Genomic DNA, 23,353 nt, shown 5'->3' with positions numbered 1-23,353 from the left:
ACACGGGAAACATATGGATCTGAACTCAAACGATCTATGTAACTTATAGAACTCAATAGATAGAAAAAATATACCTTTGACTTCTTCGTAGGTTTCTTCTTTTGATAAGCCAGTTGATTGGGCTAGAGAACCCAAAGTAGAGTTCATCTTCTGTAATCGCACCCAAGATGCAACTCTCTAGCAAATCTGAAAGTACCACAAAGAACCAACATGAAACTGATCCAAAACGATGGATCTGATCATCACCACATCGTGACATATGAGGTGCCAAGCCATGGCATCGAGCCTTCAGGTTTTTCTAGGTTTTCTTAAGGGTTCCGACTTTTGGAGTAAAGAGGCTAGGTTTTTATTCATCCAAAATCGAGATTTGACCCCTTTATTTATAGGGAGATAATTTGAAACCCTAGAGATAATTACCAAATATAATAATAATTATCTATGATATTCAAATCATTCTGGAATACTCCATATTCCTTTATTTACTATTAGTTAATTAAACTATTAATTAAGTAACAAAATAAGTCCCTCAAATAAATATATTTTCAGTTCTATTTATTTTGTTCTTACGTGTGATCCAAAAGGACACTGCTATTTATAGTAATATTATTGGGCTTGTTATGACTATGGGCACTATTCGCCATTACTATCTACCAGAGGTTCAAACTCTAAACCCAAACACAAGAGTCAAGCTTCAAGTGGATACTCCGGCTAACCCTGCATTAGATACTAGGATTTTTAGACATATATATATATATATATATATATATATATATATATGTGTGTGTGTGTGTGTGTGTGTCTTGGGCCACTTAAACAAGGTTTTGTTACTGGTAAAAAGTACTTTTGATTGGATGGTGCATTCATGAAGGGTCCCTACCCTGGTATGATTCAAACTTCACATTTATAACTGATAGGTAGAAGGTAATAGTATACTCATTTTAACTAATTAACCTTCAAGATTATTTGTACTATATTGTTTGTGTCTGTGTTGTAAGGTTTTTTTACTATAGTTGCAAAATTATTCCCATGTGCAGAAAATAGATTTTGCCTTTGTTGTATCCATGCCAATATGAAGCTGGAGTGGCAGGGCAACGAGTTTAAATATTGTCTATGGAAATGTGCAACAACATCCACTATACAACAATTCAACCTTGCAATTGAGGAACTAAAGCAATTGAACAAGGATGCATATGAATGGTTTAAAGCCATTCCACCCCAGCATTGGTCCAAGTCTCACTTCACATGTAAGTCATACATAATAGCATTCTTCAATGTTGTTGATTGTATGCATCTTAAAATATTACTGGTAAATGTTGCATAACATTGTTATTCTATAGGAAGGGCGCATTGTGATGCATTGTTAAACAACCTTTTTGAGACATTGATGTCACAACTAGAAATTTAGGGTTTAAGATGTGAAGCTTGTTCACACCAAATCCCTCCATGTAACCTTGTTGCATCTTACTAATAAGATGCAAACTACAATGTTATTCAAATTCATATGTGCATACATTGTGAATCAAACCTCACACAAGCCCAAAAACTCGATGCAATAGCTAAGACCAATCAATTTTGGGCCTTAGCCCAAGAATTTTCAGCCCAACACCCTATTGGACCAAAAACTCCTTTTCGGGACCTATTGGGCCGAAAACCTTTATTTGGGCCCTATTGGGCCGAAAACTTCCATTGGGCCAATAACCCTTCATTGGTCCTTATTGAGCCGAAAGCATTTTCTTTAGGCCTTATTGGGCCGAGAACTCCTATTGGGCCGAAAACTCTTTTTGGGCTAAGCCAAAAATCGAAACCCATTTCTTTTGGGCTGAGAACCCTAGTGTTTGGTTAAGGTATAACAAAAAAAAAAGAAAAAAAAATGGATTAAGGGTGCGACACCTCATTTTTACTCAACATGCATCAATGTGTTTAACCACCATGTACCCATGCTACTTTCACATCAACTATCAAAAAGTCAAACAAACTCTCCCCCTCTCTCTTTATGATCAGCTGATCCTCACCTTCCCATACTCCCACAAATCTCTCACTCACCACTCTCTCAAGTCACTCTCATTCTCTCAAAATTTTCGTATGTGTGTGTGTGTGTCATTGGTAAGGGTTTCTTCAAGCAAGACTCAAAAACTTGGTAAGTTTCTTGTAAACTTAAGTGATTTCTATGCATATCTAGGTCAAAGAACTCTATATTTACACATATTTTCATGTGTATAATTCTTAGAACTTCCATTTTTTCGAGAACCTCTCCAAGGCCAACCTTGGCTCGAAAACTCCTTCCTTCTTCCTCCTACCACACGGAATCAACCACGGTGAGCTTCACACCCCACTTTTTTCGAGTTTTTCATACTTTGGGGGGGAGGGGATTTAAGTCAAGTTTTCGTTTAACCGCTGGATAATTGCATGGACCAATGTGTTATGTGTTTAACCTTTGGGTAATTGCATGAACATGTAGTTTATATTATACATCTCATAAAAATCATGAGAAATGTGTTGGTTAGCATATATGTTGCATGAAATCTTGTGGATATGGGTTGTACATTCAAAAATGACAAGAATATGAGTGTTGTACTCAAGCATATTAACTTTTGGACATATATCTTTTAACACTTACAACTACACAAATATTTGGATAACGTAAAGCTCAAAGTATTTCATGTGTATTGTAGAAATCGTGACATGTTAGGGTCACAATAAAAAAAAGTATTTTGTATTACAAAACTCTTAAACTAAATTTTGGTGTGTTAAATAAACTACAAAACTTGATTATTTTACTAAAATTAATTTCTACTAGTAAAATAGTCGTAATATGTTGTCATCATTTTAATGGGTTAAAAACTTAAAGGATTATGCTATTTCAACAACATATATTACAAGTAGACAAGTCCATTAATGATTATTTATAAAAAGTGTTGTAAATAATTTAATCAAAGCGGTATACAAAACAAAATTATTACGACAAAAAGATTTGCTTGTCATAATATATCCATCATAAAGCTTTTAAAAGTACAAGTGATTAGTTGTATGTCATAAAGCTGTAAAACGTGTGTCATAAAACTTCAATCACAAATTTACACTAGTAGTGTTATTTTCATTATTTAATAATGGGAGTTAAAGTTCGCGTAAATCTGTTAAGGCTCTTGTGAGACTTTCCTTCGTTGTACCTACCTAGCATACACCATAAGTCCTGTAGATTATAACCAGAGTCTCTTGGAGGGAGAGCGAGGTAATTATGTATAAATCTATACGGGGTTGACACCCCCACACTCGAGTTGTCCGCTACAGCTAGACGAGGCCAGTCTAGGGTGACAAATATCTTACCAAAACTGACTCCTGAAGAACGTCATGACAGGAATATCAGTCATATCAAGCATGGTTACAGCGACTCACTTAGGATTAAAAATACGATTTTGGTTTATGGGAAGCTTACACTTCATCAGTTTTACTGCAAATCATTTTTCAAGTATTCAATCTCTTACACTTCTTGTCTTAGGGTTTAAGACTACAGTTTTTCTTACATCAGAAAATATTGGATTTTCTGGGAACGTTCTCTTTACTTTTACAAAACAAAGATAACAAAGGACATGCATGCATATATTCAAAGTTTTGGAACGAGACTTACAAATCATTTTCATAGAAAATATCGGATTTTCAAAAAGTACTACGACAACTATTCTAAACAAGTGCAAAACCATTTTTATACAAAAATGTTGATGAAGTCACCAACTTTTTAGTTGACGCTTTTCAAAATGACTTGTATTCTCAAGGAGCCAATACCAGGTAATCAACTCTACTATGAGATCAAGTGGTGCGACTTCATGAAATTTTACTTCTTATCACTTTTGTGTAACTGATAAACAAGTACAAAGTGTAAACTATGTAAGTGTGTATTTTCAATGTATGTCGCTTGCAATGTTATGTTTAATTCATATTCAATTGTTATGATATTGTACAATGACGTCATCTGCCGCTGGACGTATCTGTCGTCCTGGTTCGCGGTGTGACATTGAATAGCAAATTTTTCAATGGTCGTGACAAACCAATTATAACATGCTTGTAATTTGTTAGAGAGTACATAATGAAGAAGCTTTTTATCAACCAAAATACAATTGATAAATGTTGTGGCCCACTACTACAACTACCAAGACTCTAGAAAAGATCAAAACTAAATTTGCAGAGTACAAGGTTGTGTTTTATGGAAATGGGAGGTGAAGGTGTGGACAAATTTATGGTTGACACAGTACAACATACATGCTCATGTAACATGTGGGAGGTCACTACCATGCCATGCAAGCACACCATTGCAGCTACATGGGATGTGAGGAGAAATAATCAAAATGTTAGGATACCTGAAACATAGGTTTACCCTATATAGCGGTTGAAGACATGGAGAGAGATGTATGCCTTTAAATTGAACTAATAAATGGGAGGATGATATGGGAAAAAAGTCCTTGTCCAACAAAGTTACTACCACCAAAACATCATGTGCCTATTAGTAGGCCAAAAAAGAAAAGAAGAATATCTGCTATAGAAGATGATGGTGCTAGAATGAGTAGGACCAAGTCAATTAGATGCTCAAAGTGTGGAAATGTTAGGCATAATGGTAGGAGATGCAAGGGGAAAGCAATGGGAGGATCACATGCCGGGTCGATAGTGGTGTGGGACACAATGCAAGTTTTGTGAACAAGGGGAAAAGTACAATGGTTTAGTGTTTGTGTACTACTTTCATGTCTTTTGGTTGGCTAATGTTTTTGATGTACTTGAAACAATGTTCTTAAATTTAGATCTATACTTTCAGTTTGAACTAATTTTTGTGATACTTCATTTACTATTTTGGTGAGTTGTGTGATACATAAATGTGAGTGTGAATTACCCATCTATATGATCGACTTTGTGAAATTCGTTTCAATCAGTTAGTGTATGTTGTAATATATCAGACGTTAAAAGGGATTTCCGAATTGTGTTCTGCTAGGGGTAATTAAATTTGTCCTTGTTAGTGTTTATTTTATGGATGATTTCGGGTGTTAAGGCCATGGATCACTTGTTAAGCATCAATTTTGGTGGTGGTTGTTATTTATGAAGTCAAAAGTTTCAGAATTTCTTATTTTTATAGTGGAGGTTCATTATTGGTGAGTGTAACATCTCGTTATTTTCTTCTTGTAAAGTCAACCCTAGTCAATCAAAGTCAAACTTGGGTCAACTAAAGTCAGCTTGATCTTATTCTATCTTAAATTGATTAGATCAACGTTTTATAAATGTTATATGTTTAAGAAGTGAAAGCTTGAAGTCTGAAGACCATTGTTTATTTTCCCTTCAGACACCAGCCTCGCAACCGTGAACAAGACCGAGAACCTCGGACCGTGAACGGCTTCGGGCCGTGATCAGGCTTCGGACCGCAATCTCGCAAATCGCCAATGGACCACAAATGAGGTTCACGGCCGTGAACCCCTTCGAACCGTGAACCCTCGCATATATATAGAGTTCAGTCGACTTTTACTTCATTTCTACACTTTCAAACACAATTCCAACCTTTTTCTCTCAAGTATCATCAGCCAAGAACAACCTCTCTCCTCAAGAACATGCTACATTCATCCTTTCTCATCATATTTAATTGATATTCACTAGTTCTTCATAAGATCTAACAGGTATCATATCTTGATCTTATTATCACTTCAAGAACATCCTTCAATCTTCTTATACTAGGCTGAAAATCCGTTAATTTCACTAGTTTTCGCGAAAAACACAAAGAACACATGAAGAACACCCATCTGAAAACCTTTGAATCTTCTTAGGAACTTGCTTAGGATCATCAAGTGTTCATATTTCATCAAGAACTTAGGGCCGTGAACACCTCATTGGGCCGTAAACCCTTCATCTGGGTTGTGAACACTTCAAGTGTTCTTGGACTGTGAACTCATCAAGGGTCGTGAACCCCTCTTGAGTGGTCGTGAACATCTTTTAGACCCTCATTTTCGATTCTAACACTTTATTGTAAGTGTTTCCTAGTTCCTAAGTATATTTCCTTTACATATTAGCTATTATAGGCCCTAATTTCATATATATATATATATATATATATATATATATATATATATATATATATGTGTGTGTGTGTGTGTGAATATATGCTAAATAGGACCCATTTGTGTTCGGGACTTCACTTGGCATACCAAGCATCCTATATCAATCTTTCATCCAATTCACTCACACAAAGGTGAGTTCATACCCCCGTATTTTCATAATTTTTACAGTTTTAGGGGGGGGGGGGGGGGAATACAAGTATAACACAAGAATTTGTATTACAAACAAATGGTTTCAAAATATCTCATCTAAATTATCACACCCCCGAACCAGACGGCGGAAACTTCCGGGGGCTCGTGTGACTAAAACTTAAATAATCATCTAAATGAATATACATGAATCATAACACGATCATCACCAACATTACATAATACAACTAGCATTGTTCACATCAAGTGCATTGTTAAAATACATAAGTTCAAATTGTTAAAAGTACGATAAGTGCTATTACATAAACGAAACCATACACACTTGCGAATCTTGCGGCTTAACGATTACCTGAGAATACAAGTTATTTTGAAAACGGTCAACATATTTAATGTTGGTGAGTTCATAAGTATGTTTGAGTAAAAGTCTTTGTATCTTTCATAAAAACCCAGAAAATCCGATATTTTCTGTAAAATGTCTAAAAATGATGTGAAAATCAAGTATAATTGCATGTGTGAATTTTCATAGTTATAACTTATATGAGTGTAGTTTAGATTCATTGTATTTCGAATAAATGATAGATGTATATGAATAATTTCCCCAGAAAATTCGATATTTTCTGTTTTATAACAACGGCTAGATTCTTGTATCGTTAAGTAAGTCGTTTTGCATTGACACAATTAAAGAGTTTATCAAAAGGTTAATCTTTTGGTATCGAATCCCAATATGAGTTGTCATAACCATGCATGATAATGACTAGGTAGCCCATCGTGGTATTTTTCCAAATGATGGTCTTGCTAAGGATTTTGTCGTCCTAGACTGGCCTAGTCTAGTTGTAGCGAACAACTAAGGCGTGGGGGGTCACCCCGTATAGATCTATACACAAACTCCCGCTTTCCTACTAGGAAACTCTGATCATAACTACAAGCTACGACTGTATACTCGGAGGTGCCAACCGACATGTCTCACTAGATTCTCAACCTCCTTTTTGTACTATGTTTAATGTTTACGTTTATGTAGTATGTTTTGCATTCGAAAGGTACATATATAAGTATACGACGTTTAATGATTTCACAAAGGTATAGTTACGACCTACTAACATGTGAAATTTCCATTCTAAGCCCTATTAGCATGTAATTAGACCACAAAGGCCTAATAACATGTAAGAGGATAATTTAGGCCCAATAGGCATGTAAATGAGCCACGAAAGCCCAATAAACATTTAACCCATAACTTAGGCCCAAATTAACATGTAAGTGGGTCACAAGATCCAATAAACACATCATGGAAAACATTGGGCTCAATATACACTTAATTGGGCCCTTAGGGTCCAATGGCCAAGTAACGTGTATATTAGGCAAAATAAATAGTTATTGTTGTATTTCATTCGTTTTGTTTTATTTCATTGTTTGTTTTAGCTTGAAGTTCAATAGATTGATGATAAAAATCCACTTTTTGTAAAAACGATGTTTTTGGCCAATAATTCTCAAATTTTAAATTAGGCTCAAAGTATTGTAAAAATGGCATTTTAGTCCATAATTTATAAAATTTTGCAATTTTGTCCCAAATGTCTATAAAATTACGGTTTTAACCCAAAATGTTATATTTTTATATTTAGAACCCTGTTCTGCAGAAAATACATTTTTCAGCCCCTTGTTTGTAAAAGTTTACACTTTCGGCCTAATTTTGGAAAACTTTACATTTTTGGTCCAATTTGAAAATAATTGTTATTTTCACCTCTAAATTTGGTTTATTTACATTTATGACTCAAATTATGGCCAAATAACATTTTTAACCCCAAAACTTTATTTTTTCGCAAATTGGGCCTAAAACCGTGAGGCCCAAAAGTTTTGTCCCATTAAGCTAAAATTTGCATTTTTGGCCCATTTAAAAGCATGTTTAGCATAAAAATACCTTTTTATACATGTAGGACCTGTTTGGCCCTTTTAAAAACAAAATTTTCACTTTTTACCCTTATCTTTTGTTTTCTTGACAATTTTGACCTTTAACAAGGTTTTTGTTGAATTCTTTTGCATCTTAAACATGTAATCACTTTTGGCTTGATAATGTAATGTTTATAATGTAATAGTTCATAGATCTTTGTTAAATAACACTTAAAGTTTTAAGATTTGCTAAGATCTAACACATTATTACCAAACAAACTAAGAATTCACACAACATGCATATAACACATAGATCTACACATTTTACTTGAATTCTCCCCCAAAAATCATATGCAAACCAAAAACAAAGGGGTATGAACTCACCTTTTTGCTTGATGTTCGGTTTTTGAAGAAGAAGTGGAAAGAGATGAAGTGATTTCCGGCCCTAGCAACTCCCTTGAGTAGATCTCTAACTTATGGAGCTTCTAAGGTATGATCATGGAATAAAAACCATGTAAGGAGGAGTTTTTCATATTAAGATAAAAGAAGATACTTGTGGCTGACAATAACTTACCCAAGATTTGAATGGCTTGAAGAAGAATCCTTAGAACCCTAGCAAATTTTTGAGATCTTGTAGGAAGGATGAGGATGATTTTTTAGAGGTTTGGAGAGAATTTTCAAGTGTGTGTGTGTGTGTGTTTTGGCTCTCGGCCGAGAGTAGAAGAGGAGAGGGGAGAAAAGTAGTGAGGTGACTAGCTTGGATGTATGGGGGTCCTTGAATGGATATATGATGAACAAAATGGAGGTGGCACCTCCAAAGTCACCCCCCCCCCCCCCTAATTCTCTTCTTTTCCTTTTATTTTATTTTTTTATACATGGGCCAAGATTTTGGGCCAAGAAGAAAGGGTGGAGTAGCTTGGGCCTATTAACTTTAGTTAGGATATTTGGATCTTAAACATAAAATTTTTCGGCTCATTGGGCTCTTGGAAGCATTCACGACCCAAATAGAATAAAAAGAAGCGGCTTATGGCTCAATAAGGTTAATTGGATTAGTTATGGCTCAATAAGGCCCATTAGGGTTAGAATGAATCATTCTAGACCCAAATGGTCCAAAATGTTTTAGATTTATGAATTAGGTCTAATTAGGATCCAATTAGGGCTTCTAAGTCCAATAAAATTGAATTGGGTGCTTATTGGTCCATTAGGCCCAATAAGAAATTTCTAGTCCGATATGGACTCAAACCGGGATTCTTAGGGTTTTTAGACTCTTTGTTGAACATACATGATGAATCTAAATGAGCATTGAGTGAGATTTACTTAGAGTGCATGTTTTACAATAGAGAATGGTTACACATGAATAGAATTTCCTAGCTAAAATGCTAGTTGTGACATAAATGGATTTCAATTATCATCACATCAAATGGTTTCAAATTGTGTTAAAAAGACATCAAGTCATCAAAAGTATTTCAAAATGTTAAACTCTGTATATAATTTTATAAACTTATATTTTTCCTCAAAAATCATATATATATATATATATATATATATATATATATATATATATATATATATATATATATATATATATATATATATATATATATATATATATATATATATATGAGATTTAAAGGGCTTAGGACTAATAAATCGCTTTATAAATATAAAGGTTATTTCATTTAGTTTCATTACCCTTTGTAACATGTCGAGCAAGGGGTTGCATTCATGAACATTTAGTATCAATTCAGAAAGTACATATAAATGATAATAGGTATAATTTATGATTCATAGAACATTAATTCACGATTCAAGTATACTAGAGTACACCATTTTACAAGAACAAGGGTTTGATTCAAAACTAATCAAGGGTATACATCTTTCAAATACATGTTAAGAATACTAATTCAGGAGCATACTATCAATCATTTATTTCAGAATGATTGGGTTTTCACTTCTATTATACACGTAACGTCTATATGCTTTTTATGAGTCAATAAGATTCAGGTTGATTATTTATTTAAACAACATAGTTAAAGTTCTTACATTATAACCAGAATCTTCAGTCGGGGATCAAAACAAGTGTGTATATATCTATATTGGGATTGACAACTCCGCACTCGGGCTGCTAGCTACAGTACGTCATACACGCCTATAAGTGACAATTGTTATCAACAGTTTTGACGCCTTCAAAGCATTGTTTCAGGCCATCTAGTCATAGTATGATTAATAACTCATTAAAAAAATATTAACAATACGTTAGTGTATAATTAACTAAACATGAGTACATTTTTAAAGTACTAGTTTACATAGATACAAGTTACAGTATTACATTACAGTTTATAATAACAGTTGGTGAAGCCAGACACTCTCACTTTTATAGGTTTTACAAAGGAATACTAATATACAACACTGGTTTACAAACAGAACGGTTTTATGTGATTAAAACTACTTCATAAAGCAGAAAATATATGATTTTATGGAACAGTATACATATTCAAAGAATGGAAAACATACTTTCAAACATAAATACTTATGCACTCACTCAACTTTATGTTGATACTCTTTTTTCAAACTACTTGTATTCTCAGGAATCAGTAGACATGTACTCCCCGAGCTTTTGAGAAGATGGAGTTGTTTTAAGTGATGTCTTCTGTATTTTGCTACAACCATTTTGGTGTCAATATGCATTGATCGAATACATGTAAAACTTATGCTTTTTAATACAGTGGCTGTTTGTACTTTGATTACTATGATGCATGTGTTGTGATACTACAATTGAAGCCCTCCACCCCAGACGTTTCCGCCATCTGGTTTGGAGGTGTGACAATGTGCTCTTCAACAGCTCTGGTTCTTAGTAGAAGGGTGGGGAGTTAATACTTTTGGTTGGGTTAGCAAGTATATTGTATGTAGGGATGTAAATGGGGCGGGTTTGGGGCGGGATTGACCATCCCTGTCCCCATCCCCGAGTGTCTAACCTCATCCCCATCCCCGACGGATACGGGGAATCAAATCCCCTCCCCTTTGTATTTTAGGCTTTTCCCCAGCCCATCCCCAATCTATAAACATAATAAACTCAACTTACACACACACAAAAAAAAAAAAAAAAAAAAAAAAAAAAAAAAAAAAAAAGTTTAATAAGTGATCAAAACCATATGCCATAAACAGATTATGTTTACATCAATCATAAAATTTAGCAAGCATCAAAACAAAAAGTGTCGATTTGGTATACAAATCGACGAACAGAGTGACGTTTGATTACTCTTGGAATTGAGAACATAATTTGGTATATGGACTCTATCTCCAATGGTCTAATATAGATCAATTCATTTTAGTGGACTTAATTAAAATCAATAAATGATCGATATACTAATATTATATATATATATATATATATATATATATATATATATATATATATATATATATATATATATATATATATATATATATATATATAGTCATCAAAGTGGGGGCGGGGCGGGTTAAGGATTGTTATACCCGGTCTCGGCCCCATCCCTGATTTTAGCATAATGGGGATCCCCGACCCCGTACCCGGTACCCGTTTTGACAGGGAATACTCATCCCCGATTAGGGCGGGTCAACCGGGTTTCCCACCAGGTCGAGTGGAATTTTCATCCCTAATTGTATACTCCTGAGCGTTTAAAGTGAACTCCTTTTAATTTGAGTTGTTGTTGTTTTGCTATAATATTGCTAGTTTGCTTTGTTTTTTTTTTCTTTTTTTTGCTATAATATTGCTAGTTTGTGAGTTGATACCTTTGGTTGGATTAACAAGTATACCCCTGTACGTTTAAAGTGAACTCTTTTCAATTTGAGTTGTTGCTGTTGTTTTGCTATAATATTGCTAGTTTGCTTTGTTTTCATCTTTTATAGTTTGAAAATAAATAAATAAATAAATAAATAAATAAAAACTAATAATTATGCGATCAGATAAAAGCAAAATATGGACTATAGGTTTAGAACCTTTTTTTTTAATATCCATATTGTAATATATTTATTTGTTATAATTTTAAGGTCAAGTAATGTTTTTATTTTTTTTATATTATAATTATAATGTCAAATTATGTTTTTTTTCTCCGAAAATATGATACATGTTAGTAAAATGATAAATCATGTGAATGAGCTTAATAAAACATTTAAAACAGACAAAAGATAAATTAGTTAATTTTAGAAAAAAAAAATGAAAATGTTAATCATTGGAGAAACTATTTGATAAAAGCTTTTTGTCAAATAAAAGTTAGTTGCAAAAGTAAAAAGTTTTAAGAGGTTAACCATTGAAGATATGAGAAAATAGTTTAACTCAAAAAATGGTTGGAATTCCAAATGATATTGTTCATTATATTTTATAGTTTAAAAAAAATATGGTTCATTAACATCAAATGATATTGTTCATTATCCTTTACATTTTATAGTTTAAAAAAAATATGGTTCATTAACAGATATTGTTCATTATCCTTTACATTTTATAGTTTAAAAAAAATATGGTTCATTAACATCAAATGATTCAAAATTGAGAAAGCAAAATTGATGGCCAATAAAAAATAGACTTTAAGGACCCATCAAGCAAATGCCACTTTCGTTCCTAAGTCACCATCATTTTGAACATCTCTTTTAAAATGGAACAATAAATTATGAGATAAAAAATGCTTTCGTATCGGGTCGATTCCCCTTCCTAGAGCAATAATGCTCTATCAACATATATCTTATGCAAATAAAGTCGATTCCCCTTCCTAGAGCAATAATGCTCTATCAACATATATCTTATGCAAATAAAGTGTACCTCATCGGGGTCCCACACATATACTCTAAAAGTCTATTCATTGGTAAATAACAAAACAAGTTGTACTGCGTTTAATATTATAAAAACTATATTATTTTGTCCCACTCAAAAAGGGACATGAATTCCTGTGTAAAAGACTTAACTAACCTCTTCTCTAGAAATCTTGTAGGGGATCTAAAGAATGGCCTTCCATGACAATGGCCCAAGCATAGGATTCCTCTTAAGTGATCCATGGAATCCAATTCCTTGTGGATTACACCACAACTTTTTGCCAAAGTGATTGTGACAAAAACCAATCTACCCCTCTACAAGAGGTTCTCCAACACTAATTTACCAATTTCAATTAGCGGTTTCAATATCAAAATGGGATCGGGATTATCACAAGAAGCAGATACACAACAGATTCCAAGATCACCCACAAAACCCACACCGGCACCACGGACTCATGAAAACCATCAAACCGCAAAAACCACGGTTACAACCACAAGCACACGGTTGAACCGTTTACCTCATGATTGTGAAGCAATTTTGAAGGATGCAGATACTCTTATCGATAAGTCTTCGATTGATCAGCTTTATGCTGGTGTGTTTTTGAACCAAAAGAGAATGGTATGTCATGTTTGTATCTCAATCTTTATAGTTTTCCTTTACTTAGAAGTTTTACCCATGTGATATGTTACTTTCTAGAGTACAATTGTGTTATATCACTTTTTCTGAATATAGTTTACAAGTTTGTTATTGGTTTTATTCAGTCCCTAAGTCACTCACTGTTTGTTAAGCCTTTTCGCCCATGACTACAAGACCAATGGTTTCATATTAGGGTTACCAAACAGTGATTTACGGACGAAAAAAGTCAAAAGATAATACTTCTGTACTTATAGAAGAAAAGTGATAGAACACAGGGGCAAAAACTGTAATTTACTCAACTTTTTAAGCATTTGCTACATAAATAATAAATTCCATTTGTGTCCTATGTTTTGGTAAATGACGAGAATGCCCTCGTCTTATATGCAATTTTATTTTTTTGGTTGAAGCAGAAGTATTGGGTTGATAAGGCATCAAATGGCAACTGTTTCTTGGTGTTTGCAAGGGACCTCTCCATCGCTTGGCAAGACGACAATCGTTATTGGCATTGGACCTCCATTAAAGAAGCAAGGTGATTACTCATTACAATCGAAAGCAAAAAATTATAAATGTTGCTTTGATATTTATAAATTATAATATTAAAAGTAAAAGAAAAAACACAGGCGATTAAAATACCAGTTTTTCCTTTGTTTATGCAGTGATCAAGAGTTTATAGATGTTGCGGAATTGCTAAACGTTTGTTGGTTAGATGTCGCCGGAAAATTTGAGACGGCGAAATTAACACCGGGAATGAAATACGAGGTCGTATTCATGGTGATGCTGAAAGATCCTGCTTACGGGTGGGAAGTTCCGATCAACGTCAGACTCGTCCTGCCGGACGGAAGCAAACAAGAACACAAGGAAAACATGGTGGAAAAGCCGAGATCGCGGTGGTTTGAGATTCCGGTTGGCGAGTTTACGGCGGAAGCAAAGAACGGAGGATTTATCGAGTTCTCGTTTTACGAACATGAAGCTGGGGCTTGGAAGAGGGGTTTACTCGTCAAAGGTGCGGCCATTAGACCCAAAAAGTGAGATCGGATCGGGCTATATTTGCTACCATTTATTGAGTTGGGCTTTATACTTGGTGATCGATCGGACTATATCTGTTATCTAATAATGGTCTCTTTTAGGACTATGGGTGTTATACACTTATACTTATAATTATAATTTCCACTTCTATATAAAGGGTATGATATTTCCACTTGTAACTTGTATAATTTTTAATCCACTTAAAATATAAGTATTATGATTATTATGCCCTTATTTAAAATTTACAAAATATGGAGATTGATAAGAATACCTAAGGTCGTGATTAACGTGATTCTTCTTTCTAAATGACAGCTGATTCTTTTTCATAGTCAGCGTTCAAAATTTGTCATTTGCCGGTTGTCAGAACTGAAGAAGGTGAAGCCCTAAATTAAGAACATAGAATAATCACAGGTGTTGAATATATTGCTGATTAATCTTCATTATATTACTGATTTATCCTAATTATATTAAGGTTTTTATGTGTATATTGTACCATATTTATGCCCATTGTTCATAAGTTTTTCACAGGTGTATTCATTTGTCTTTAATAGATTGCGATAATATTCATCAAAGCATTAGATATCGAAAATTAATTAATGAGATTTTATTAGGGTTTAGGTTTTACATGCTAGAGAGTTAAGGGCATTTAATTTGCATATTAAATGATTGGAGGTGTTATGCTCGTAAATATCTATTGTAGGGATGTGAAATAAATTAATGTTATACCATTGTAGCAAATTACTTACATGTATAAAGAGCTAAAATGTGAAAAAAAAAAAAATCAATTTGTGCAGTTTGTGTACATGATTCAATGCATTGTCATGGTAGGCTTTTAGCAAATATCTTTACCAGTTGAGAAAGAGAAAGAATTTCCAAATTTTTTTGGTTTCTTATTTCTTTTGCATGAATGTCAAGTAAAAGTTAACCTTATAATAGATAAAAAAACATGCATATGAAGGGTGAAATAATTTGTACAATACAAATGTAAACATCATGTAACGGCTTATTATTTTGCATGAACGTGAAGTAAAAGTGATAACCTACTTGATTTATGTTTTATATTATGCTATAGGCAGCATACACTAACTACTAACTTGATTTATGTTTTATGCTATGCTTTAGGCACCATTGGAATGGATTCATCAAGTCCTTCAATAGAAAATGAAGAACTCTGTTTAGCTAACTCCAAATTTGAATCATATGATGAATTACTAAAGAATGTACGAGACTTTTATTACGCTAAAGGATATGCATTATCTATTCGAGATTCAAGTAAAGATAAATATGTCAAGTTGCAATGTGACCGAGGCGGTTCCTATCGAGATAGATTGTGTATTGGCAATAAAAGAAAGAGGAACACCGGATCTCGTTTGATCAAATGCCCCTTCCAGATCGTAAAAAAGGAATTGATGGTTCTTGGGCACTTAATGCTAAAAACTTAACTCATAACCATGAACCATCTATTGATATGTCTGGGCATCCATCATTTCGTCGTCGATTATCATCGTACAAAGTGTCAAAAACATGTCACTTTCTGGCATACCCCCAAGGCAAATTATTTCTTCTTTTCGGCAGAATAACCAAAACCTTCCAGAAAATTCTCGAACTATATACAACCTGATGATGAAAATCCGCAAGGAAAACATGAAAAATATTCAATGGTTAGTGCCTTATTTGAAGAGCTTGAAAAAGAGGGTTTTATTTATGATATTTTACATAATGAAGTAGGGCGTATAACCCATTTGTTCATTGCACATCCCTTGTCAATTATACTCGCCAAAACCTTCTCAACTATCTTTGTTATGGATTGCACATACAAAACAAACAAGTATAACATGCCTCTCCTTGATATCATTGGGGTTTCATGCTTTCATACCTCTTTTTATTCTGGGTTTGTTTTTCTGGAGAAAGAGGATGAAGAGAGTTATATTTGGGCATTAAGTGTGTTTAAGAAAACTCTTGAAAATCGTGAACCGTCTGTGATTATATCCGATAGAGAGTTGGCATTAATGAATGCTATAAAAATAGTATTTCCGAACATGACAAACCTTTTGTGTATTTGGCATATTGAAAAGAACGTGTTGGCAAATTGCAAGAAGCATTTTGCACATGTAGAAGAGTTTAATACATTTATGTCAAGTTGGATAAATGTAGTGTATTCAACTACAACAACTATTTTTAAGAATAATTGGGGTGAATTTGAGTTGCTTTATTAGACGAAGAAAGTTGCAGTTGATTATATTAAAGACACATGGTTGCCTTGGAAAGAAAAGTTTGTTACTGCTTGGATAGAAAATTACTTGCATTTTGGTAATCGTTCATCTTCAAGGGCTGAAGGTGCTCATCCAAACTCAAGTTGTATCTACAAGTATCTACCGGTGGCTTATAAGAAGTCAAAGAAAAGATTTGTCTTGCAATTAAACATGAATTCATTGAGATTAAAGTGAAACTCGCAAGTGAAAAAAATTCAAGTTCTGCATAATTGTGACATGCCGGTTTTTAGAGAGCTTTTGTCTCATGTATCTCATTTTGCATTAAAGGAGATACATATGCAATGTGAAAAAATAAAAAATGGTAATATTTACAAAGATTATAGTTTTAGATTATTGTAAAACATTAATTTGTACATTAACCTTTAATAATTGTTTGGTTTTTCAGGTATAATGATGCCTTGTACTGATTATTTTATGGCAACCATGGGCCTTCCTTGTGCTCACAAGATAAAACAGCTGGAAGGAAAGCCACTTTCTTTGGATCTTATTCATCCACAATGGAGGATTGATACACTACGTCTAAATTCGGAAGACGATTCACACAATGATGGTGTCAACAAATTTGATGAGTTGCTTACTGATTTGTCTTCAAGGTACAAAACGTGGCCTTTAAGTAAAAAAGAATTTGCTACTTCTATGATTACCAAGCTTTTGACCGAATTCCATGTGTTCTTTGAACCAATGATTCGTAAACCAAAAGGTAGACCTCCAAAATCAAAAAAGAAAAGAGGAATAACTTCAACCGTATGAGATCCTTCAAGATTCGAGTTTGTGGAATCATCACAAACATACAACCCTTCAAGTTCTACCGGTGACTTCAATATGAACAATGAAGTGTCTGAGAGCAACTTATTTGATTTAAATACATATCTAATTTTTTAAGTGATGGTATTATGATTTGAATAATTTTATTGGGAAACATTTTATAATGATTTGATATGAACTGGTTTGAATAATTTATTAGGATATGTATTAGTTGAAACAATTAATTTTCATTACATCTGCAACTTATAATGCCTTCGATGGATATATGAGAAAACAAATGAACTTTTGTTAACTTTCATTTAAATGATAGATAAGAAAAAAAGTATATGAATAAATTGAGGGATAAAAAGCATCGGATCGTTGGGATGGACAAAAAGAAAAACATATTAATTTGTGTTAGACAAGTTATGAACAAGAAAAAAAAAAGACGCTTAACAAGAAAAAAAAAAGGCGCTTAAATGTTATTAAGTGGGGCACGTATAAAACCTATTTATCTTCTTTTTTCTATTTTTTTTTTTGTAAGTTTAAAATAAGGGTAAAAGTGTCAAAACATTTTAAACTTAAGTAGATAGATAAAATAAATAAGTGGAAATATCAACTCCCCTATATAAAATTATAGGATTCCGAATATTTCAATGCTCCAATGTGGGTTCATATTTGCTATTTTAGTTTATTATGTTTGGCATCTGGGTTCTAAATAAGATGTTTACTAGGATTCCTAATTCTCAATTCCATATAAACTAATCAAGCCCTCGATAACTGCTCAAGTCCTCAATAAACTCAAACTTTCAAGTGTCCAACAAAAGTAGTGTCTTTCGAAATGTGTAAATTGCATTAAAATTATAAAAAGCTAAAAACTTCCAAAAGCTTCTTTTAATACCTTTTTGATTAAGTGTTTTTCGTGTTGGAAATTCAACAAAACAAGTTAAGTACTTCAGACTAACAATAAAGAAACGAACTTAAGTGAAATTTGCAGAATAAAACTTCAAAAAACTGAAATAAAAAACTAAACACAGTATTTAACATGGTTCGGTCAGATATACGTCTACGGGCAAACAGGAAAGAATATTTTATTAAACTATCAAGAACAATTACAATCACCCAATGTTGCATCTCACTTGAGCTCTCAAACAAAAGAATCTCTTGCTTACAAACTAATCCAAAGAATGTACTCTCACCTCACAATTATTGTTCTCTTGAATTTTATGTGCAAAGAATAATGAAGGGAGATATATGTCTATTTATAGGCAAGCATAGAAAACCTTAATTTTGATGGGTCAATCTCATCCATAATTAGCCCAAAATAATTTTCAATCAATCACAAAATATCATGAAGATGGTTCTAGAATCTTTAGTCTTTTGGGATATACATGACCACATGTCATGCACTTAGACGCACACCTAGCAAGACCTGACATATCCATAAGGGTGCACTTGGCTTCTTAGGTTGGAAGGAGTGGTTTTCGCCAAAAGCTCGCTTGCAACTCGCCACTCTTGCTATGACCACTCCCTTCATATTCGTTGCATGCCTTGCTAAATGTTACTCGCCAGACTCCTAACAACAAGAAAGAGAGAGAAATGGAAGAGAAAGGTTGTGATTGGTTTATTTCTCATTTCTTTTTTTCTTTTTTTTTAATTAAAGTAATACAACATTTTAAATGCTATCACTCCCTATCTCTTACAACTTAGATACAATCTTTTAAATGCTATCACTTTGTATCTCTTACAACTTAGATGCTATACCACTCTCTTTAGCCTTAGGGGTGCATCAAGTACCAAGGTGGCACATATTGCTTCCAGATGGCGCACCAAGCTTCCAAGTGGCACACTTGAACACCAATGGCATACTACCAATGGCACATTTGAACAGGACTTCACACCCTCACGCTTTGTTTAAAATAAAAGCCAAAAACTCATAATAATGAATGAACCTTTTTCTTTAATTCGGTTTTGCACTTAGAGACTTAAAGCTCCTAAAAATTCGTTTCCGAACACGGAACACCCTTAATGTTGATTGATTCAATTTAGTAATTAATTATATACTAGTTTATAACCCGTGGAAACCACGGTTATAAAATTAATCAAACTTTTATAGTAAAAATTCAAAATTATTAATAAGTTATTTTAAATAAATTATTAATTTAAGATATATTTTTATTAGTTATGTGAAATTATAATCATTGATTCAAATAAATATATAAAATTAATTTTTAATATATATTAGATATTTTTTATTTGTGAATTAATGAAAACAATAATTTAAAATTTAAAATTTAAAATAGAATCATATTAATGAGGAGGCCTAATAAATTTAAAATGGAAAACTAATAAATTGACAAGTAGCAACACATTAATTATAATGTCTAATATGATGACACATGACAAAAAAACTATTCTTTTATTAGTATAAGGATTTTAGGCTTGTGTGTCTTATAGTTAACAAGTTACTATTATCCATATACCCAAACTCCTATTTGGCTTATAATGATTCGATCATATTTGCTATTCAATGATCTATATTATCCATTTGGACTTTATAGCTCATAAGTATATTAACGGCAATATATTTAAACTTCTGTTTGAGTTTTGAGATTATACTGATTGGCAACAAGTCACGAAAGTTACGATATATCATGATAATCAACTCCTTATAAGATGATAAGATGTATGCATACCAATTTTCATGAAGAAAATTATAGTGACGTATGCTTATTGATAGATATAAAGTAGTATACATAGGAGGACAAGAAAAAGTACAAAATATAATTTGCTTATAACTCTACAATGCAGTCAAAAGTAAATAAATAAAAAAGAAAATTAAAACAAACAAATAACAACAATAAGCCGTATTATTCTTATGTTAATTATAATTCTGTGTTATAATCATCTGGCTTATACCATAAAGAGAAATCAATCCCCTTGCCTTTAAGTTCCTCTGTAGCACTACCAATTTTCTCCAAAAGCTACAATTCAAAGTTAGCACTTCCATTACAACATAAGTTTACAAAAATAAATAAATAAATAAATAAAAGTACGTTTTTTATTTTTTGCATTTAACTAATTCATACACGTGAATTGAAAAACATACCTTAGCATGCAATACACCATTTGAAACCAAAAGCGATCTGTCAAACACAGTAAATTTTCCACCATCCATGCAAGAAACTGTCCCACCAGCTTCTTCAACTATCTGCTCGATTTAAAAAAAAAAAACATTTTAAAAAAATTAAAATACAGTTTTTAAGCTAATTTTAAGGATAAATAATTAAATACTAGCATTTACCAAAACACCAGCAGCCATATCCCATGGCTTGAGACGAAACTCCCAATATGCTTCTACAATGCCCAAAGCCACGTGGCACATATCCACAGCAGCTGCACCTAATCTTCTCACACCCTAAAAAAAAACTCAATCCTTATCATAAAAATCACAAAATGAAAAATAATAATAATAATAATAAAATTAAATATTTTACCCGGCTGATGTCGGTAAATTCTTTGAATAAATTCATATTAGCAGCCCATGGATCATCATGTTCGTATCCAAACCCGGTAACCAGTAGAGATCGTTCAACATTATCAGTCTGACTAACATGAATTTTTTGCCCATTACAAAATGCACCTCCACCTAAAATTACATAAAAATTTAAAATACTCCACTTTTTAATTTATGCTTAATTAATTATTAATATAAATACGTTCACGGAAATAATTTAATTACTTCATACCAGAAACCGCAGAAAATGTGCGTGTGTTCCAACACATGGCACCTCCAACAAACTCTACCTACCAACAAAAATGTAAAGAAGCTCAATAACAATTATAAAAAATATATTTTGTAAGTTTAAGCCATTAAATTAAAAAAGTTAAATCGGTTTAATGGTTTATGATATATACCACAGCAGCTGCTGCAGGCTTTCCTTTGAAAAGCACTCCTACAGAGACTGCAAAGCTTGGATACCCATGTGCAAAATTTGTTGTCCCATCTATATATTTGAAAGAAATGGGTATATATATATATTTCAAGTGAATGTAAAAAAATAAATAAATAAATAAATAAAAATAATGTTGAATTACATACCCAAAGGGTCTATGCACCAAAGATAATCAGAAGATGAATCTCCAATGACACCTCCTTCTTCCCCTAGAATAAGATGATCTGGGAAATTCTTCCTTACGACATTAAGAATGGCTGCCTCGCTCATTTTATCTGTGCTGTATGTAAGCAATAACTAAATCTCCATTACACACCATGGAAGAATTCAAAGAAGTTAATGTGTGTGTGTGGAAGAAGGAAGTTTGTAGACATACTCGGTAACTAAATCAGTGAGTCCTTTATAGCTGATGTTTCTAGGCTTATTTACAGCTTCCATCACAACCTGGGAATACAAACAAATATATAAGCCAGAATTCATGAGAAAGGGGATCTAATTTATTGTAGAACAAATTTCATGTGCCCTAGTATCTTGAGAGAGATTGAGAGATAGGATTGTGCAAACCTCGGCACCGGTTTTGGCAGCGATTTCGACGCTTTCGAGGAGCTGGGAAGATGGAATTGGACCGGTTGATGATGCACCGATCTTGGAGAATGTCAGATTCTGATAAGAGATTTCTGATAGCACTGCTTTTGTGGTAGTACTGCGGCATGATAATCTCGACTTCAAACATAAACACACAGGATTGCTAGTAGTAAGGCTAAATTGACCAGGACGATGATGTTGAGAATTTGAAGTGAAATTATAGGGTTTAACAGGATGGATAAACGAGTGAATTGAATTGGGTGTTTGATTGAATCTCGAAGAGAAGATTCTTGATGATGAAACCGGAAAAGTTCCCATTCTTCGATAGTTTTTTCGCGCAGAGAATTCAGGGTCTGTGCGTTTGATTCCACCAGTTCAATCTCTTTCGATACTCTCTTAGTCGAGGGTTTACATCATGTTCTTAGCAGCACTCATTTGATGAATCCGATAATGGTCTCACTTCCCGACAAATCGTTTGTTCACAGCATCTCCATCGCAAAATTCGTAGCAAGAATATCAAACCGGAATTTTACGGGTGTGCACAAAATTATAAACTTAAAATGCACATTTTGTTTGTTTTTTTTTTTTTTCTATTAAATTAAAATAAAATTAGATGTGGAAATAGATGAGGAAAGGAACCGACCTCGGAACCGAATTTGGTGGAAAATAGGAACCGAACCGGACCGCCGGTTCCGGTTGGTTCTTGCCGAGTCTTCAATGTTGGAACCAGTCCTCGACAAATACTAACATACAGTTTCGGTTTTTGCCGGTTTTACCGGTTTCAGTTCAAAAAATCCATAAGAATATCGTCTCGGTCCCGATCCGACCGGTTCCATCGGGTCCAGTTCCCCGGTCCATATGTTCATCCCTATGTGGAAATATAGAGAATATCGCATATTAGTCCAATAATATGTTTCAAATTTGTTCATCCAGTCCTTTAACCTACTTCCATGCTTTATGAATAAATAAAATTTGTCAAGTTTAATTGGTCGCTTTGGATAAAATAAAAGGATAACCCAGTTACCTCTTTGTTAGATGGACGTTTGTTGACTTTGAAAAGTGTAAAAGGACTGTTAGAAGGGGAATCAGCCACAGTGAGGGAGAAAAACCATGTTTCGCCTCTTCAGGTTTTTGGCATAATACTTCAGCTTTAAACCATCCTTCATGTTGGAGTTAGAAGTTTCATGTTTTCTTTCTATGTAAGGACTTTTTTCAGATTTAATAGCATCC

The 23,353-nt window shown here is 33.4% G+C and overlaps 3 protein-coding genes across 4 annotated transcripts; 2 read left to right on the top strand and 1 right to left on the bottom strand.

Moving 5' to 3' along the window:
• Positions 1–13,128: 13,128 nt before the first annotated feature.
• Positions 13,129–14,791, top strand: LOC145048989 (protein PHLOEM PROTEIN 2-LIKE A1-like). Its single transcript, XM_078997672.1, has 3 exons — positions 13,129–13,521; positions 13,947–14,068; positions 14,196–14,791. Exons 1-3 carry the CDS (start codon positions 13,144–13,146, stop codon positions 14,566–14,568), a joined length of 873 nt encoding a protein of 290 aa, XP_078853798.1. The 5' UTR covers positions 13,129–13,143; the 3' UTR covers positions 14,569–14,791.
• On the top strand, positions 14,609–17,757 carry LOC145048991 (uncharacterized). Of its 2 annotated transcripts, XM_078997674.1 has the most exons (5): positions 14,609–14,723; positions 14,878–14,976; positions 15,688–17,139; positions 17,224–17,431; positions 17,539–17,757. In XM_078997674.1, exons 3-5 carry the CDS (start codon positions 17,055–17,057, stop codon positions 17,540–17,542), a joined length of 297 nt encoding a protein of 98 aa, XP_078853800.1. In that variant the 5' UTR covers positions 14,609–14,723; positions 14,878–14,976; positions 15,688–17,054; the 3' UTR covers positions 17,543–17,757. The 2 variants fall into 2 exon arrangements, with proteins under 2 accessions (XP_078853800.1, XP_078853799.1); XM_078997673.1 differs by having other exon boundaries at positions 17,224–17,757.
• A 2,592-nt stretch (positions 17,758–20,349) lies between these two features.
• Positions 20,350–22,663, bottom strand: IMPL1 (myo-inositol monophosphatase like 1). Its single transcript, XM_078957685.1, has 9 exons — positions 22,103–22,663; positions 21,915–21,982; positions 21,685–21,818; positions 21,501–21,589; positions 21,332–21,389; positions 21,080–21,231; positions 20,887–21,000; positions 20,692–20,793; positions 20,350–20,566 (listed from the first exon to the last, which is right to left on the bottom strand). Exons 1-9 carry the CDS (start codon positions 22,439–22,441, stop codon positions 20,468–20,470), a joined length of 1,155 nt encoding a protein of 384 aa, XP_078813811.1. The 5' UTR covers positions 22,442–22,663; the 3' UTR covers positions 20,350–20,467.
• Between the last annotated feature and the right edge of the window lie 690 nt (positions 22,664–23,353).

This window comes from Lactuca saligna, chromosome 5 (assembly GCF_052625555.1).
Source record: "Lactuca saligna cultivar CGN05327 chromosome 5, ASM5262555v1, whole genome shotgun sequence".
Classification (NCBI taxonomy): domain Eukaryota; kingdom Viridiplantae; phylum Streptophyta; class Magnoliopsida; order Asterales; family Asteraceae; genus Lactuca; species Lactuca saligna.
Note: the sequence above shows the minus strand (reverse complement) of the source record. Positions and strands in the feature narration are given on the sequence as shown.

Excerpts from the sequence above, each read along its gene's own strand:
- LOC145048989 (XM_078997672.1), top strand. The coding sequence starts at position 13,144 with ATGGAATCCAATTCCTTGTGGATTACACCACAACTTTTTGCCAAAGTG. Across the intron at positions 13,522-13,946 it reads TTTTGAACCAAAAGAGAATG|CAGAAGTATTGGGTTGATAA; the intron begins GTATGTCATGTT and ends TTTTGGTTGAAG. Across the intron at positions 14,069-14,195 it reads ACCTCCATTAAAGAAGCAAG|TGATCAAGAGTTTATAGATG; the intron begins GTGATTACTCAT and ends TTGTTTATGCAG.
- LOC145048991 (XM_078997673.1), top strand. The coding sequence starts at position 17,055 with ATGCCGGTTTTTAGAGAGCTTTTGTCTCATGTATCTCATTTTGCATTA. Across the intron at positions 17,140-17,223 it reads ATGTGAAAAAATAAAAAATG|GTATAATGATGCCTTGTACT; the intron begins GTAATATTTACA and ends TTGGTTTTTCAG.
- IMPL1 (XM_078957685.1), bottom strand. The coding sequence starts at position 22,441 with ATGGGAACTTTTCCGGTTTCATCATCAAGAATCTTCTCTTCGAGATTC. Across the intron at positions 21,819-21,914 it reads CTCACTGATTTAGTTACCGA|CACAGATAAAATGAGCGAGG; the intron begins GTATGTCTACAA and ends GCTTACATACAG. Across the intron at positions 20,567-20,691 it reads ATGGTGTATTGCATGCTAAG|CTTTTGGAGAAAATTGGTAG; the intron begins GTATGTTTTTCA and ends TTTGAATTGTAG.